At 41.2% G+C, this 18,873-nt stretch overlaps 1 protein-coding gene across 8 annotated transcripts in view; it reads right to left on the bottom strand.

Moving 5' to 3' along the window:
* Nucleotides 1-18,873, bottom strand: part of ROS1 (ROS proto-oncogene 1, receptor tyrosine kinase) — a 129,751-nt gene that overhangs the window by 86,475 nt on the left and 24,403 nt on the right. For 6 of the 8 annotated variants that reach the window (XM_086317154.1, XM_086317155.1, XM_086317156.1 and 3 more), the window contains exons 3-10: nucleotides 16,540-16,599; nucleotides 13,966-13,992; nucleotides 9,043-9,103; nucleotides 6,577-6,725; nucleotides 5,487-5,625; nucleotides 2,365-2,566; nucleotides 1,629-1,705; nucleotides 24-146 (exon numbers count right to left, since the gene is read on the bottom strand). In XM_086317154.1, the coding sequence (XP_086173280.1) occupies nucleotides 24-146; nucleotides 1,629-1,705; nucleotides 2,365-2,566; nucleotides 5,487-5,625; nucleotides 6,577-6,725; nucleotides 9,043-9,103; nucleotides 13,966-13,992; nucleotides 16,540-16,599 (838 nt within the window). Of the gene's footprint in view, nucleotides 1-23; nucleotides 147-1,628; nucleotides 1,706-2,364; nucleotides 2,567-3,314; nucleotides 3,470-5,486; nucleotides 5,626-6,576; nucleotides 6,726-9,042; nucleotides 9,104-13,965; nucleotides 13,993-16,539; nucleotides 16,600-18,873 lie in introns of those variants that run through there. The other 2 variants (XM_086317161.1, XM_086317160.1) reach the window with 2 other exon arrangements.

Genomic DNA, 18,873 nt, shown 5'->3' with positions numbered 1-18,873 from the left:
ACATTTTTCTCTATTACACTGACCTGTAATATTATGGTGTGTGGCCTCTGACTGAAGGCAATGCGCTTCATCTACTAAATGTTTTAAAGACCTCTTTCTTAGAGAAGTTTTCCTGGATAAAAAGAGCCACTGTTCCTCTTCTTGAACTAAAAGAACAACACGACTTTATAGACAGACAGACCAATCATATACATATTGACACAAAAAAGATCAATATCACCCTTAAAAACAAGGGGACTGGGACACGGAAGAGCTTTGCCAGATATTCTCTGAAGATACTGGGGTATTTCAACTGTGGTATAAATCACAATTCTATGACTGGGGTGGGAAGTACTGTGTCAACCAAGTAGGATTTCTGGGTATGTGCCCCTGAATGCCCTCAAAATCACACCACATGCAGTATCACTGTTCTCAACAGCCTTGCCCAAATAGGAGCTCGGCTCATTATCCTCCACCCTGGGAATCTGACTGCTTGGTGGAGGTAGTCCAGCCCAGGCTGGAGGGGCTGGTTGCATAACACACACATATAGACAGACTTTGGTTGCTCTGTTTTGTCTTCAATTATCTCTCCCTTTGAGGCAGGAGAAAGGCCTGTAATAATGAAATTTGAGGACTGCAGAACTCTGCGTGATGTCCTATTCGACTGGAGACTGATGCATTGTGCCTTGATCAACACTTTTAGGGTAATTAATAAATGTTATGCAGTAATCATAGTAATAACAACCTTAAACCTGCTCTATATTTAACTCGTCCTTTGGATGCTTCTTGCATAACAAAAATACCTCTCCTTTCCTAGAGTCTAGTAACAGCCAAAGAAACTAAAGGTTAGTAATGGATGACATTCAATAAACACCCACCGGCATATCTGGGGGCAGATTCAGGGAATGGGAGGTCAAGTCAGCAAACAGGGTTGCCACCAAGACAGAAAACACACTCCTAGTATTTTGAGTTTTCGCGTGTTATTCCAAACATTTTGAACTAACTTTCCACAAAATATTTCTGGTGCTTCTTAGACAGCATTTTCTTTTATTAAGATTTTGCTTACGTGGGAATCATGCAGTACATATTTAGTCTCCCAAGGCAAACGTTAAAATGCTGAAGCCGGAAAAAAAAAAAAAAAAGATACTTGCCAATTAATAACAAAAGCTAATTTGGTAGTTTGAATATCAGAATAGTAAAATGTAACTTACTAAGTCCAGATAGATTTGAAAACCTAAAGGAAACTGGAAGAAAAAGATATCTGATCTTTATTAAATGATGGCCCATAAAGCGGAGGTTAGAGTAGGATATATGTATTCCCTAAGTATGTAAATGAAAGTCATAATCACTGGTGACTTTAACTGAAACCAAGAGTTTACTTGGGGCCATTTTTTTAATTCCTTTTTTTTTTCCTTTTTTTAATTTTTAAATTTCAATGTGAAAACTTTGCTCTGACAACTTACTCCTGTTTGTCAGCTGGGACTGATTTCTCATTTAAAATTGAAACTTATCAAGTATTCGCAAGACAGTTATTTGGGCAGACAAGTAGGGGCTTAAGGAACACCGGATGACACAGGACCTGTAAGATCTGAATCCACCCTTCCACCCATCAACTTCCCAGTAACAGGAGGCACACCCCCAGTCTATACCTGCTGGAGATGGAGTGGTAATACTAGATTCTGCTTCCGGCCCCTCACCAACTTCATTTACTGCTGCAATAGAAAACCTATTCCAAAAACAATTTGGAGAGATGTGTTTTACATGGCATGGTGTGAACTTAGGATAAAAATAGAAGGAGCAATAACATTTCTATTTAAAGGACAAGGTGGCAATGCGTGTATCTAGTTACTTGGTGCTGCTGCTCAGCACTAAAATGACCATCAATCATGTCCTTGTTTGCATTCCCCACAGAATAGTTCAGGGTCACAGAGGTCAAAAACAGAACTCTGCTATCTGCATGACCCTCATGCCCTAATTTACAGAGATCTTAGTAAATGCTAGAAAAGCTAACAATAATAAAATAATTCCCTTAACAGTTAATGTAAAAATACCATACATAATTCTACCTCTTTACTTTTTTCATGTTGGATTAAATGAAGAAATGATATTGATGGTGCTTATGTTGTCTTTTTTAGCCCATATTTATTAGCTCACATTTGTATTTTTCTCTGAATATAATAGAAAGGCTTGAAAATGCTTTTGCCTAGGATGGTGTAATCTAATAAGCATACAGACTTGAGGGAAACCACAACTTCAAACCAGCAGCACAAAGTCAATGAGACTTCTCAAAATACATTTTAAATTATTTTGTAGCCATATTTCTTAGATAATTATCATGAATGCACCCATGCTGGTTACATTCTCCATGCACCACTAAATTCTTACCTGTAGGTGGTATTTGGTAGAGTGGAGTAAAACTGGAAACTGGTTCTCTGTGTCCCTGAATCTAGTTTCTGGTTTTTGCTGATCAGCCTTAAGTTATAGCCTAAAATAGGTCCACCTGGGAATTGAGGTGGAGCCCAACTGACTTCCACAGAGTCGGGACTTGAGCTTTCAATATTCCTAATGAAAGGAGCAGTTTCAGGAACTAGAAGAGATAATGGTAACACGGTGAGCAGAAAATATACAGAGAAAAACGTAAACAGCGTAGAGTCAAAGTCTTGTTTTTTGAAAACAGCATAAATGAATATTTTCTTTAATAGTCACAATAAGTGGTAGGAGGTGGTAATATATGAACTGCAGTTCTTGATCCCTAAACAATGTCAGTTAGCTACTCTTCTAAGGGACTCTTTAAAGAAAGTGTTATTTTCCTCACTTCTAATTTATGCCATAAAATTAAATGTGGAAGTATACAAATAGGATAATACTGTAGGGGAAAAAAAAAATGTTAAAAATCTCCAGATACCTGACTGAGTTAAAAAAAGGGATGGAACCAGGTTAGGAAGGAGAAGAGACTATAACAAAACTGAAGTCAATGATTAACATAAGTTGAAAGAAGTAAGGCCTGAGGCCTTTTCCCTCATTAGGGTCCTGTGGCTGGACCAGTTCTAGCTAAAGATAGGGATTTAGATAAGCCTGAATTAGAACAGCCTGCTTCCCTTTTGCTGGCATCAGCTCTGCTGACCCAGACAGTACTCTCCTCCCCAAAGTTCTCAAGGTTCCCCAAATCCAGGTTTTCTGTGCCTTAGCAGCATCCCCTTCCCTCATGAAGGACGAAAATGAGCATGCATTTGCTAACCAAGCATTCACCTACAGACTGTAGGATCTGCCCCAGTGGCAAAGAACAGAAAGGAAAACAAATGATCTGACAGCCAGTCCGCACCTGCTTTCCTTACCTCCTGTGCCTGCAGCCCTACCCATTTATTTCCTCTTTTCATAGAAAGGCAGACTGATACCACTTTGCCCTTCAGCAGGCTCTCTCCCTCTGAACAGTTTTTGGGAGGTGCACTGCATCACCCCTGTCCCCTTAGAGCGGGGAGAGGGAAGACAGAGCCGCCCTCCTGCTGGCTGTTTTAAAAAGGCTCTTCAACTGATCTCTGATAGGGTACCTCCCCAACTCTCAGACAGAGCTTGAGCAAACACAGATATCATTGCCTCACTCCTCAGCTCCCCGCACTAAGTGACTCAGGTGGACCGGGAAGAAGGAATCATCTCCTAGCCAATCGGAATTAGGATGTCAGAAAACCTAACCCTTTAGTCCACACCCAGACAGGCATGATCTACCCCGCTGCAAGTACATTCCATGCCACCTCCGTGGCCAGTTGTGAGTAGTCCAAATCTCTCTGACAAAAGTCGTCTCTGAAAAGGCTGGTCAGGTTAGGCAAGGTGATTATTCCATCTGATTAAGAAATTATCTTCATAAAGTCCCCAATTAAAAGGCGATAATAACCATCTAAAGTCATATATTTCCCATAGCTGAAAGAGAAAAGGGCCACAAGGTGACGGAACACAAATGGGTAACTCTGTAAGTTTTGATGTGGCTAAAAAAGTGAGACAGAATTGAAGCATGAGATGTTATCCATGGAAAGGATACCCAGTATGAGAACTGAAACATACGGAGGGTTTGGGGGCTTGCATATCCAGAGAAAGGCTCAGAAATGGAAAGCAAAATTTGCCTTCTTTGCTACTTTGATGTAACTAGCCATCTGCCCTGGACCACAGTATGTCTCCAGTACTGGAAAATGTTCCCATAGTGTTGGAGTCCATGAGGCACTGCTCTGAACAAAAAGGATCTAGGTATTCTACTCTGATCTGGAACATTTCAGATATCGCCCCAGACCCGTGTCTAATCTGAGGTCCTGAGGATGGTCAGGGAATAATCAGCAGAAGGACCACATGTACCCTAAAATCTATAAGCAAAAAGAAGGCACTAATCAGGGGAGAGGGAAAATGCCCCAACCAGCTTCATCAGCTGTCCTGCTGAGGTTTGGTCCAAGGCCTAGTTCAGTGTGAGGGTCTCTGCATGCAGCTGATTCTCCAGAACTGAGGGGTAGGGACATCCAACATCTGGCTTGGAATAAGCCCTCTCAAGTCCCCTCAGCTAACTCAGATGTTGAGAACACCAGCAACTCTCCCTGAATGTCTTCCCCTGGCATTTATCTCCCTGAAAGGCTCTAGGCTTGAATCCTTTTCCCAGTATGGAAGTCAAATCTTTGAAAGAATAAATCAGAAAATGTTCCAACGTATCGACTGTTTTTTTAAATCATCTCTAACCAAAAGTTGAAGTACAATAATAACCTCCCAGCTGGTCTTCCTACCTCTGTACTTCCCAGTCTCTATCACTCAATGTCATTCAATGCATTCTATGTGTATTTGCCAATTATCTTTTTAAGGAGCATTTGAAGCAATTATTCCTTTAAAACCTTCCATAACTCCTAATCACATAATGATGCTTATTCCGACCAACTGCTTTAATGCACTCCCCATTTTTCCTGGACAGACCCTGCTCAAAGCATTTTTCTTACCATAGCAACCCATGTCTTCCTACTCACAGTATACTTTCCTTATTTATTAGATTTACTGTCGAGGGAATTTCCTTTCCACCAAAATTTCCTTTCCTTTCCTTTCTCTGCTCTAGCTTCACTAGAGCAGAGATTTTTCTTTTGATCAAAGGTATGGTGGGCACGTGGGCTTCCCTGGTGTCTCAGATGGTAAAGAATCTGCCTGCAATGCGGGAGACCTGGGTTCAATCCCCGGGTCAAGAAGATCCCTTGGAAAAGGAAATGGCAGCCCACTCCGGTGTTCTTGCCTGGGAAATCCCATGGAGAGAGGAGCCTGGTAGGCTACAGTCCACAGGGTCACAAAAAGTCAGACAGGACTGAGCAACTAACACTTTCACTTTTCATGGTGAGCACCTGGAAGACGAGTTGACACCCAGTTATGTACCCCATTGTTAGATGGATTGATTAACAAAGGAATAAATCTGTTTCACTATTTAAAATAAAAGCGAACTAAACCAAAGCTTTGGAATGACCCCTGATTTCTCGAGCAAGGTATGCATGCCATACCTCCATAAGGATGAGTCCTGTAACTGGGACTTGGAGGGGAATACAGGTGCAGCTGGGCTGTGAAGATCCAAACCACTCGAAAAACATACTCAGTGAAGGGGTGCAGGGGCTCTACCACATAGGAGAGCTTGGACACGGCCTAATCAATGAGAGATCAAACATCAGTATTTATGGAATCGCTTCCGTATATTGTAACTCAAGAATACAGATTCATTTGTAGATGATGCATGGCCTTCCGGATATGAAGTGATCCAGGGCTTCCCTGGTGGCTCAGACAGTAAAGAATCCACCTGCAATGCAGGAGACCTGGGTTCAATCCCTTAGGTCGGGAAGATCCCCTGGAGAAGGGAATGGCCACCCACTCCTATATTCTTGCCTGGAGAATCCCATGGACAGAGGAGCCTGGAGGACTACAGTCCATGGGGTCACACAGAGTCAGACAGGACTGAGCGACTAAGCACACACAGCACAGGGCCTGCCAGGCCAGCTGGAAAGGAGGCCTGGAGCTCAGAGCTGAGATACCCTGATCTCAGTCCACACAATTCACACTGAAATTCCTTCCGTCTTCAAACCTGCAAAATTATGGATTCAATTATTTGGCATTTACCTCAAGGCTTTCCTTTAATTTTCTGTGTTAAAATACTTGGTGTCTTGGGACTGTTCTCTGAACCTGCTTTTGCTGTCTTAATAGGGACCCCCCCTGGATGACCTCCCTGACCTCCACCCTAGTTGGCATCATTTTCAATGGGATGGACAGATAATGACCAATGATGTGAGTAGTTGGTTATGTGATGCTGAGCTGAAGGAATAATATCTATATCCAATAATATATTTTCCTCAAAAATAAAAGGTTTAACATGAAGAGTAGCAAAGATTGAAGTTCAATGGTGGTAAAGCATCCACCTACCAATGCAGGAGACACAAGAGGCACAGATTAGATCCATGGATTGGGATCCCCTGGAGTAGGAAGCGGCAACCCACTCCAGTATTCTTGCCTGGAGAATCCCATGGGCAGAGGAGCCAGGAGGGCTACAATCCATGCGGTCACATGACTGAATGGGCACGCAGGTACATAGGCAGTGGTTCATACCTCAGTGTAAGTCCAGCTTCCAGGAAGTTGTGTGTATTTCCACTGAATGATGTATTTCACTCCAGAGATGTTGGCCGATTTCCATCGTAATGTCATACCGTGGCTTCCAATGGAAGAAGCAAAGGGTGCAGTGGGGAGGTCTGCGTTTTCTGGGGAGAAAACAAGATTTCATTCACCACATCCCATGTCTGTGGACGCAGGACAGCGTGTCCCTGCTTCATCTCAGCACTCTCCTGCTACATCTTCCCACAGTTATTCATCTGCACAGTAACTGATGCCTATAATTCAGTTGGTTTATTTCTTTAAATCAGCCAGTTGGTCTGGCAGCTTTTTTCCCCTCATCCTGCCTACCTGCTTAGTCGTGTCCAACTCTTTGTGACCCTTTGGATGTAGCCCACCAGGCTCCCCTGTCCATGGGGTTTTCCAAGCAAAAATATTGGAGTGGGTTGTCATTTCCTTCTCCAGGGGATCTTTCTGACCCAGGGATCGAACCTGCATATCCTGTGTCTCCAGCATTGCAGGTAGGTTCTTTACCTACTGAGCCATCTAATCTTTGAAGATAGTTTTTCTTACAGGCCAGCAAAATGGAGTGTTCTGAGACTGCTTTTCTCTCGTCATACCACTTCTATATAGGTTAGAGGGGTGGGTGCCAAGGGTATGTGTAGGGCAACAGAACCATCCACTGACCCAGGGCACATATCTCAAGATATTTTTAAATTTTACACTATACACCTATAGCCCATTGTGTCAAACATATTATTTTTATATGTGCAAGTAACTGTTTGAGCTCCAAAGGGTCCTATAGTCTGCTCTTTTTTATTGTGAAATATTTCATGACTTTTAAGCATTAGCAACATTACAATTGGTACACACAGTTATTGGTACTACTTCCCAGACACTGTATAAGTGTTAGAATTCTGAATGCCAGAACCATACTGTTTTGCTTATTATAGGTTTGCAATAAGTTTGAAATCAGGAAGTATGAATCCTCCAACTCTGTTCTTTTCAGAATTTGGGGTCACTTGAGATTCCACATAAATTGCAGAATTGGTCTTTCTATCCTGTGTAAAACATCTGCAAAAATGTATTTGGAATTTTGATAGGGATTGCATTAAATCTGTAGATTGCTCTGATAATACTAACATCTTGACAATATACCAAGTTTTTTAATTCATGAATGTGGGATGTCTTTCCATTTACTTGCCTTCTTTAATTTGTTTCAGAAATGTTTTGTGAACATTTCACTTTACAAATCATTCACCTTCTTGGTTAACTTCTAAGTATTTTATTGATGCTATTCTAAATGAAATTTTCATCATAATTTCCTTTTCAGATGGTTCATTATTTGTGCATAGTAATGCAATTGATTTTCTAGTTTTAACTTTGTTTCCTGCTACTTTGCCAAATTTGTTTATTAGTTCTAACAGGGTATTTTGTGGTATCTTTGGGGTTTTCTGCATATAAGATCATATCATCTGCAAACAAAGATAATTTTATTTCCACCTTTCAAATTTGGATGCCTTCTTCTTGCCTACTTGCTTTGGCTTGGACATCCAGTATTATAGAAGTGGCAAAAGCAGGCATCTTTTCCTGAACTTAGAAGATAAGGTTTCTTCACCACTCTGATTCAGAAGCAAATCAGGAGAGCAAGGCAAGATCCACCTGCCAATTTTCATCAACCATTGAAACAAGGACTGCAGCTTATGGAAAAGCCAATCATCTCTTGTTCTGGAAGGAACTGTTTATCTTCCAGTGGGAGGGAAAACTGGGGAATTCTGGAAAACCTAGCTGCTAACATAGGCTATAGTTTATCAAAGTGCTGATCCTTCAGAAATGACTAGAGAATTAAAACACTCAGGCAAAGTCTCTTGAAGACACCCAACCTGCTCTGAAATAAGTCAGAGGGAACTGGAAACATATACAGTCAAGTTCCTTACTCCAAATCTAACACTGGGAAGCATAACTTCTATACATTCTGCAAATTTCCCACTATGTTATAAGGAGCCATAACTATAGAAGGCACTCAATCAATTGAATAATGGTTAGCTGAGTGATGAAATTCACATTAAATAAAATATTTCTACACTTTCAGTTCATTAAAACAGTGGCATTTCCTGATAATCAAGTTGCTCAGGATTCACATTTGTCCCTCATATTAAGAGAAAAGTGATTGCATCCACTGAACTGAGGGCAAAATCTCAAATTCTAAACATGGCATATGCTGTTTCCCCTATTTTTCTCTGAAAGAAGACTTTTGCTGAGTCTCTAAATATGGATTACACATTTGAAGTTAATTAAAAATATATATATTCGATTCTATATATATGTATGTATATATATATATATATATCATATTGAGACATAGAAGTCTAGATATTTTAAGAGTTTGCTCATTGCCCCTACATTAGGACAGGTCCCTGGAGTGGTGTAGATTATTTTCAATAATAGTTGTGTGAGTCTGCTTACCTAGCACTTCCTCTTCATATGCGCCTTCCCCACTGCTGCAGCCGACTTCACAGGATTCTCTCTATGGAAGACAGATAGTGTGTCAGTCAGCGCAGCCTTTGTACTGCTTTTGCTCACAAGCTTCAACCAAATTTTGAAATATGAATGCCTGATATATAACTATACCTGTATATCAAGAATGTGAACTGTAATACTCAAGTTCCCATTTGCTAGTGGGATTAGAACAACACCTTCCAATCTTTTTTGACCATGTCCCAAATTCCAAAATACATTTAACAAAACAACTTTTTACACACATACAAGTTGGGGAAAAAAGATTGCTGAAATGGTAGTTTTCCCCCTTTTTTTAAACAGTTTTATTGAAGCATATTTTACATACCATAAAATCTACCATTTAAAGCACATAATTCAATGGTTTTTAGAATATTCAAAGAATTGTAAAATCATCATTACAATCTGAATTTAGAACATTTTTATCTCCAAAAGGAATCCTGAGCTGTGATGCAATCTTATATGTTCTATTCTATGTCATTTTATTTATTGTGACTCTTTATTCAGTAAGTTAATTTCATAACCTTCTAACAGGTGACACCCCACAAGGTGACAAAATACTGAGCTCAACAATGCAATTATATGTTTACTATCTTAGTCAAAGGTTTAGTGAGTTACTTAAAACTCTAGCCTAAAATGAAGCCTATTTATTTTATGTATCCATGCCTTCCTTGAAAAATTAAAAGTGGACTATAAACTTTAGAGCAACTGAACATTTCAATGAATGACTTAGGGCCAAAGTTAAATTTTAAGATCTACAAAAACCTAATGGTGATTAACATCTCATCTCATTAACTGAAAAAGAGTAAACATTTTGGTGGCTGAGACACAAATTTCCTGCGACTTTTAACATTAACAATAGTTAGGAGGAGAAAAAACAAGGAGAAGAGGCGCACAGCATAAAACTACAACACAATCATGATCAATCTTCTCTCTCTCTTTCAGTTTATATTTATAATACCTAGGACAACATTCTATTGTTTCTCATGATAATAGGGGAAACCATGACTCAAAGCATTTACTCTGCATGTCCAGGTAGAGAAGGGCTGTTTAATTTGCAAATATTCAACTATCCCATATTTGATCTGTGCTCTCCAAGGAAGTGGAGCCTGATAAGCCCAGGTTTGCTTAGTTAAGGATTAAATACTTCAGTCTGGGCTCAGGATTATTTAACTTAAGGGTCTAGTATACTTTTCACATCTTCTTTGAGGTTTCAGTAAAATACACTCAACACATTCATTAACTGCAGAGAATAAATGTACCAAGTGGCAGCAAAATTATCATTAACCTGGGATTTTCTTTTCAAGAAAGAAAACTGAGGAAGAAGGAAGGAAATGGAATAATGAGTATTTGGTAACACAGCTAGTTCTGACCTATCCAGGAACTTAAATGTTTTGTTTACTTCAATGAAGCTTGCCTTTTTTTCCCAGCTTTATTAAGATAAATGATTACCACCATAAGCTGACACCTTCATTCCATCATATAATTACCATTTCTGCTTTGTGATGAGAATACTTAAAATCAACTCTTTAGCAGCATTCAAGAACATAATACAGTGTTATTAGCTGTAATCACCATGTTGTACGTTAGATTCCCAGAACTTGTTAATCTTATAACTAGAAGTTTGTACTCCAAAGAGTTTAAATGTTATCTCGAGTGGAGGCAAAGCTATTGAATAGGATTTCCTTCTTTTGTTTCTCCCTCTCTCTCTGTCTGTGCCTTCCTGCCTCTATCTCGCTTTCTCTCTCTCTCTCTCTCTCTAATCTAACATTAGACTTCAAATGAAGTTATCCAGTGTTTCTCAAACTCAAGTTGTCCTGGAGAGAACTTAAAGGAATTTGGGTTTAAGAAGTCCACAGAATCTGAGCCGAAAGCCCTGGATGGGGCATTTATACAGCATATTCCAGGCTACTGAGCTGCCATTCCCACTGTGAAAGCCAAGTTCATCCTTCCCAGGGGCTACACCCATCTGCTGTCTCTGTTCTCCTGGCAGTAAGATCACTTTTATCATCATCCCTCTGGCTCCACTCCTATGTTTCCCTGACTGTCACATCTGCTGTCTTTTGTTATTCCTGCAGCTCAAGGATAGGCCCCGCCACCCTCCCTGGATGCCTCTATTGCAGAGTCTCCATATGAACTGTGGCTTCATCTCCTAAAAAGTCATTCATTCAAAAAATATTTACTGATACCTTTTACATGCCAAGCACTGTTTTAGATTTTAAGGCTACGGCAATGTATAAGATCAGTAAGTTCCCTGACTTCATGGAATTTATGTTCTCTTAGAAGAAAATACACAATAACAAAGTAACTAACTTAAAAAATAAAGTACGCTTGGATAATGTATTCTTGCCTGGGGAATCCCATGGACAGAGGAGCCTGGTGGGCTATGGTCCAAAGGTCACAAAGAGCTGGACATGAATGAGGAGACTTAGCATGCACCCATGAGGAAGATAAAAGTCAAAGACATAAGGCATGACCAGACAGGAAGGGGGCTAACTTTAGTTAGGGTGGTCAGGAAGAACCATGCAGAGGTGACCTTAAAGACAAGACCTGAGTGATCAGAAGGAGCTGGCCTTGAAAAAATCTGGACAAGGGCAAATGCCTTGAGGGAGGAATATGCCACATAGACTCGGAGATGAGGGAAAAGCCAGTATGGCTGGTGCAGAGAACAAGGAACAGGAGGCAAGATGAGGTGGATGAGCCAGCAAACACTGGTAGTTTGTACTTTTTCTTAAATGGCAATGAGAAAGGTTTTTAGAACCTTCTAGATCAGGATAATCTAATTTGTGTTCTAAATTATCAGGGATAAGCCATCTCACTTGCTCACATCAGTTTCTGAATTACACCTTGCAAGCTACCACTTCTAAAACTATTCCCTCCAAGAAGCGTGTGGTCAAATCCCAAGCTTTCTAGGTGGAAGAGTTGAGATGGTCAAGGAGTTCAAATTTCCTAAAGGTGTGAGCAGCTGAGTTAAAAGTATCTCTCTCTGTATCTCTCTCTTTACCTCCACCTCTATCGAGCATGTATGACTGTTCAGGTCTACATTATTTAATGTATAAAGTATCAAAATATAATAGGAAAGAATAGAATGATTACATGTTACAATAGAGAGCAAGGGTACACGTTACATAAGCAGGACGGGGCAGCATAGTGATGAACAGTGAACTATCCCACTAGAGACCGAGCCCTCGAGGAACAGAGATGCCGATGCAGAGAATGAACGTGTGGACACAGGGCGGGAGCCGGGTGGGGCGAATTGAGAAAACAGCATTGATGAGTATACACTGCCGTATGTAACATAAATAGCTAGTGGGAAGCTACTGTATAACGCAGGGAGCTCAGCTCTGTGCACTGTGATGACCTAGACGGGCGCAATGCAGGGAGTGGGAGGGAGGCTTTAGAGGGAGGGGATATATGTATACATTCTGCAGATTCACGTTGTTGTACAGCAGAAATTAACACAACAGTGTAAAGCAATTATCCTCCAACTGAAAAAAAAAAAAGGCTTTAAATTAACAAAGTTTAAAAAAAGAGAATGAAACCCAGTCCTGAACTGCTTGGATGCTTCAGGCACATTCGCTCTCTCTGACTTCTAACACAATCCTCTACGGGACTGTTATTTTGGCTGCTGCTTTTGTTTTGGTCACATAAAAGAGTTCTCAGGCTTGTCTTTTTGTTTTTGTTTTTTTTTAATCTCATCCAGGAATGAGCTTTAATTGTCTATTTACATAAGGAGCAATTTTTCCTCTTTGTTTTATTTCTTCTTAGCTAACTCAACCACCATTCACTCCCAAGGAAAAATCACTCAGATACAGGGTCACCACAGACTATTGAGAGAATATCCCAATTTAATTTTTGGCTTTTATTTTCTATTTGAAGGAATTTTTTCTATTTTACTAATGAATGCTCATCTGTATCTCTTCCTCAGGCATGATAGGATAGTTCTGTTCTCCGGTTTCAAGGACATTTTAAATAGAATACAGCAGAGATGTGAAACAGAAATAATTCAGTTTCATCATAAGTACCTATTGTCAAATAAACTAAAATAAATTTTGCAGGGTATAGAATCCTGGACAGGAAATTTTAATTGAAGAAGACTGAAGGAAAAGAAGGTCAAGTGCAGGGGAGACACCTCCCGTGGGGCTAGAGGAGAGGGTAATTGGAAGATACCTGGGCAGCCAGAGTCAGTATGAGGTCCCTTATTATCATAGCAAGAAGTAAATTAACTGAAATTTAAATTTTAAAAAGCTGTGTTGCCAAAGGAATTTGCTGAATAAGGAAGAAGATTGCAACCCAAGAGTACTCTTCTGCGGCTTTCCTGGTAGTCAAGTGGTTAAGCTCCTGCACTTCCTATGCAGATAGCATGAGTTCAATCCCTGTTGTGGAATGTGGCCAAAATAGAAAATAAATAAACAAATAAATAAAAGGTTATCTTCGAATGCACTGTATTTAATGATAACCTACAGGCTTTAGGGGGAAGAGGTGAAATCAGCAGATATGAGGGTATCCCCACTGTGCCTTTTCCTCTCTTCCCACCACCCAGGCTTCAGGATTCAGAAGAACCTTTCAAACCAGATTAGAGTAATATATATGTACACGTGTGAATGTGTATGACTGCATACATACATCTATGTACGTTCATATATGCATTTTATATATGCACATAGATATGTAGAGCACAGCAAATACCTAAGTCAAAGATAGAAACACACAGTCATTTTTACACCCAGAGTTAGAGCACTCCTAGGAAGAACATTTCTGTGCACCAAGAATGACTCAGCCTTCTTCATCCTTATTTTAATCATGTTTTAAGGATAAGAGAGAAGGACGTGGGGTTTAATGACACCTTTTTTGCAAGTGACTGGCACTCACCTCACAAACTGCAGCATAGGTTTCATTCTGCATGGAGGAAAAAGGAAAGAAAAATTACTTAAAACCTTTAGAGTTGTAAATAATTTTAATGACACTTAGCTAGGCATTTCTACCAAATTAATTTATGCCCCACCATCGACAAAATGTGGTTCAGCGGGTAAAAGAATCCACCTTCAAAGACACAGGAGACTCAGCTTCAATCCCTGGGTTAGGAAGGCCACCTGGAGGAGGATATGGCAACGCATTCCAATATTCTTGCCTGAAAAACCCCTTGGACAGAGGAGTCTGGTGGGCTATGGTCCAAAGGGTCACAAAGAGTTGGATAAAGCTGAGCAATGGGGCATGAGCACATGACAAAATAATCAATAAAGAATAATCCAAAGCAAAAGATTCCAGAGCTGGGCCTTCTGTGCAGGAAGGCCACTGTACAAACTGCTATAAAAAGTATGTTCTTTGCATCACTGGGAAAAAAAAAAGGACACACGACGTCTACTAGAAAATTTCAAAATAAGCAGTAATCGGCGATGGACCAGGTTAGAGAATGAAGGGATGTTGGTAGGTGCCCAGGGCGACAGAATCGGAAATGAAAAGCCACCAATAGGTCTGGTTAGGAAAGGCCAGCAGATTCTTCTGCCCAAACTGGCCACTCCAGCATCCACTCTGCTTGCTGGACTGATTCCCCCAACAAATGGTACTTCTCATTCCTTCACTTGCTCAGTGCAGTCTGAGCACTAGCTACGTGCCCCTCACTGTGTTTGATGCAGGGGACAGTGTGAACAAGACAGAAAGCGTCCTCCCCTGATGGCCCTACATGTCGGCAAAGGATATTAAACACATGACTAGGCAAATAATGATTCAAACTACCATCTGGACAATGTGCTACCAAGGACATGGAACAGTGTTTTTATTTTTTCCCTTGTGTATTTGCTTGACTGCACTGGGTCTCAGTTGCAGCGTGTGGGATCTAGTTTCCCAACCAGGGATCAAACTACAGCCCTCTGCACTGGAAGTGTGGAGTCTCAGCCACCAGGCCACCCAGGAAGTCCCTGGAAAAGTGTATGTAGAGTGTGTGATTGTTCACAAGTCCAAACAGCACCTGCTCCAACCTTTGGTAACTTCCAGTCTATGAAGCACACCATCACGAGCAGGAGAGTGGGTGTTAGTGACTCCTGGAGCTGAGATCTGTGAGGACACCTGTACAAGAAAAGCTGTGAGGACTGACTATACACAAGAAGACGTTAATATCCTTATTTAAATCTCAATGCTGTAATTTGAGTCTTTAATAGAAAATGATATTCTGTGTGCTTAGTCGCTCAGTCGTGTCCAACTCTTTTGCGACTGCATGGACTCTACCCCATCAAGCTCCTCTCTCCGTGGGGATTCTCCAGGCAAAAATACTGGAGTGGGTTGCCATGCACCCGTCCAGGGGATCTTCACAAGTCAGGGACTGAACCCAGGTCTCCCGTATTGCAAGTGGATTCTTTACCATCTCAGACACCAAGGAAGTTCAAGAAAATGATATTACCTTAAGTTATCATGATCCTAATTTAATCTCTGAACTGAATAAAGCAACCCATTTTTAAATTACAAAACTCTTATCCATGAGATTGAAGTAATTAATTATAGTGTAACAACCACTATCCTTAGCACGGATTTGCTTATTATCTTAATTTACCTATTAGGAAAGTAAAGTACCAAGTACCTTAACGAAGTCACACACTAATTGGCAAAGCCAGGATAAATGAAAAAGTATTAGGGAATGTATTTCCTACACGAAGTGAAGTTAACCTAGGTGTGTGTGCCCTCTGGGTTAGACTGTTTCCATGTTCCCCACAGAGAAACCTTGAATGTGATCTAAGTCCTTTCAAAGTGTGGTCTGGAAACACCCAGCATTGCATCACCTAGGCACATGTTATAAGCACAGAATTTCTAGTCCCCACACAAAACCTAGTGAATCAGAATCTGCATTTTAGCAAGATCCCAGATATTTGCATATTAAAATTTGAGAAGTATAGGACTAGGACATTTAACAAATACTTAACATTCTACTAAAAGGTCACTATAGTTTGGAGCAATTGGTCATTCTGGCTTCCATGGTTTGCATTAACTTCTTTTGGTTGCCAGTTCACCAGTTGCATTAATAATGTTGATTTGGGGACTTCCCTGATGGTCCAGGGGTTAAGAGTCCACTTTGCAATGCAGAGGATGCATGTTCAATCCCTGGTTGGGAAATTAAGATCTCGCATGCCACAGAACAACTAAGCCCTCACACTGCAACTACTGAGCTCACTCCACAACTAAAGAGTCTATGCTCCACAATGAAAGATCTCCCGTGATGCAAACAAAGACTCCATGTGCCACAACTAAGACCCCACAAAGCCAAATTCATTAAAAAAAACAAAAGTGATCTCATTTTCTCCATTACTCCATTTCCATTATGTATTTCTCATACTTTTGCTTTAGAGTCAAGCAAGCTAATTAAAAGCCAATGGAAACTCACATGGGAATCCTCGTGGAGAATGTCTCTCTTGAGGGAAACATTAATATCAAAACAGAAACATAATTAATACTTACACACTTTAAGGCACAGTTTTCCTGATCTGCCGAATTCCAGAAATGACATCCTTGGATGCACTGTAAGAGAGAGTAAGAGACAGTGATGACTGAAGAAGTGTGATTTTTCTAGTCACCTGAAAATGCAAATAGTAACAAAGTGTTCCCGAAGTAGAAATCTATCTACCAAGGAATCTGTGGCCTTGGCAGCAAGCAGGACTTTTGAGATTGTAAGCAGAGCTGTCGTATTCACAGACAGAGGAGGGCTTGGAGTGACTCAGGGTTGCTGAATGGAATCTAGCCTGGGGCGGGCAGGCCTAGATCCCAGGGAGCAACAGAATGTCTGGGAACACACTGTCCACTGGGCACCTGGTGCAGGGGAAGTCCAGGACAGTGTGGTGTCGAGCACATTATATAGGTCCTCGGGGTGTGTCACGCAACAGGCAAAACCTAAAGCTGGAGACTCAAGCAGAAGCAGCACATCAAAACCGGGGTAGGTGGATAGTCTGGGAAGTCGGCTGCCCTGACCTCCCACTGGACAGATGCAGTTTGTGCCTCCTTGCCTGGTTTGTCTGCGCCAGTGATTGCGTGGACCAGGCCGCAATAACACCTCAATTGCCTTCCCCTTCCCTCAGTTCCTTCTGCTCTGCCATCTCTCTTTTTTTTTTCCTCCTTTTTCCTTTCATGTCTATGTCCTATCCTCAACTTTTTCTCTTTTCACTCTTCAGGTTCTCCAAGACTGAGTTCATCTCCCTTCTCAGTATCAACCATCCGAATCTGAACTTCAGCGGAGACCCCTTCCTGAGCTCCAGACCCAGATTTCAATTGTTTGTTAAACAGTTCCATTTGAGTCCTGACAAACACCTCAGATACTGGAGTGAGTTGCCATTTCCTCTTCCAGGGGATCTTCTCTACCCAGGGATCGAACTCGTGTCTCTTACAACTCCTGCATTGGCAAGCAGGTTCTTCACCACTAGGGCCACCTGGGAAGCCCCAAATTTAGCAGATGAAACATCAAATTCCTCCCTTTGTACCCTCAAATTTGCTGTCTCCTATGTTTTCTATTAACATGCTTCAGTCTTCTGAGCTGCCTGAGCCAGGAGTCAGGGCAGCTTCTCCTCCTTTCACTGCCTTCCCACGCCATCCTCACAGACAATCCATCACCAAGTTCTATGGATTCACTTCTTTGTTGCCTGGACTCTGTCTTGGTTCCTTGCTCACTCACTGTCCTTGTTTTTCTGGGCCCACCACTGCTTGCTAACAGCTTCATGGGGGACAACAAAACCTAATCATATACTTATCCTGTCTAAAACCCCACGTGTCATTGAAACCAAATATTCCCAACATGGTATACCGAGCTCTCCACCATCTAGCCCAACTAGCTTGTCAGCCCAGTCTTCTACTTCCTGCCTCTGCACACGCACACTCCTTACTTGCTTACTCCAAGCAAGCTGTAGTACCCCTCCTTTTCTGCATAACTCAGCTGTCTCAAACTTTTGGGTCTGGATACAAAGGGCTCCCTCTGATTAGTGTACCTTTCCCCTCTAGTCCTTCTAGAAAACATTTCATCTTTCTAGTTTTAGCCATGCAAGACCTGCAGGCAAGCAAGCTGCTTTTCCTCCTGTGTATTCTTTCTCCTCCCACCCACCGCTGTTCTGACTCTCACAATGCTGTCTGGCTATGATTTTATGTACATGTCTGTCTCTCCTACAAGACTGTGAGTCCTTTGAAACAGAGACCCTATTTTACTCATTCTTAAGTCTCTACTACCCAGCACAGTGCCTGGTTTACACTTATACTTGGAGTCACCAAACACGTATTGCGTAAATGGATACACGTTCAGGAAAGAAGACTATAAATGTAACTGATAGAGAAAAGAGCAGACACTGTCTAATCCAACCCTCTTAGAATACCCATATTTTAGTAGTTTTAACTACATCTCAGAAATTTTAAGTAATTTGGCCAAAGCCACATTCATTGGAAGGACTGATGCTAAAGCTGAAGCTCCAATATTTTGGCCACTTCATGCGAAGAACTGACTCATTAGAAAAGACCCTGATGTTGGGAAAGATTGAAGGCAAGAGAAGGGGACAACAGAGGATGAGATGGTTGGATGACATCACTGATTCGATGGACATGAGTTTGAGCAAGCTCTGGGAGTTGGTGATGGACAGGGAAGCCTGGCATTCTGCAGTCCATGGGGTCTCAGAGAGTCAGACAGGACTGAGCAACTGAACTGAACTAAACACAGCTAGGTATAATCATGGTCTTGGCTTAGTCCTACGTTCTTTCCACTTCAACACACTGTCCCTGAACTCATGTTTGAATAATCTGTGATGCAGACTTCTCTCTATT

This window comes from Bos grunniens, chromosome 9 (genome assembly GCF_055505025.1).
Source record: "Bos grunniens cultivar Pamir isolate PY7600 chromosome 9, Bosgru_T2T1.0, whole genome shotgun sequence".
NCBI lineage: Eukaryota > Metazoa > Chordata > Mammalia > Artiodactyla > Bovidae > Bos > Bos grunniens.
The sequence above is the reverse complement of the archived record's forward strand: the minus strand, read 5'-3'. Positions and strand labels throughout refer to the sequence as shown.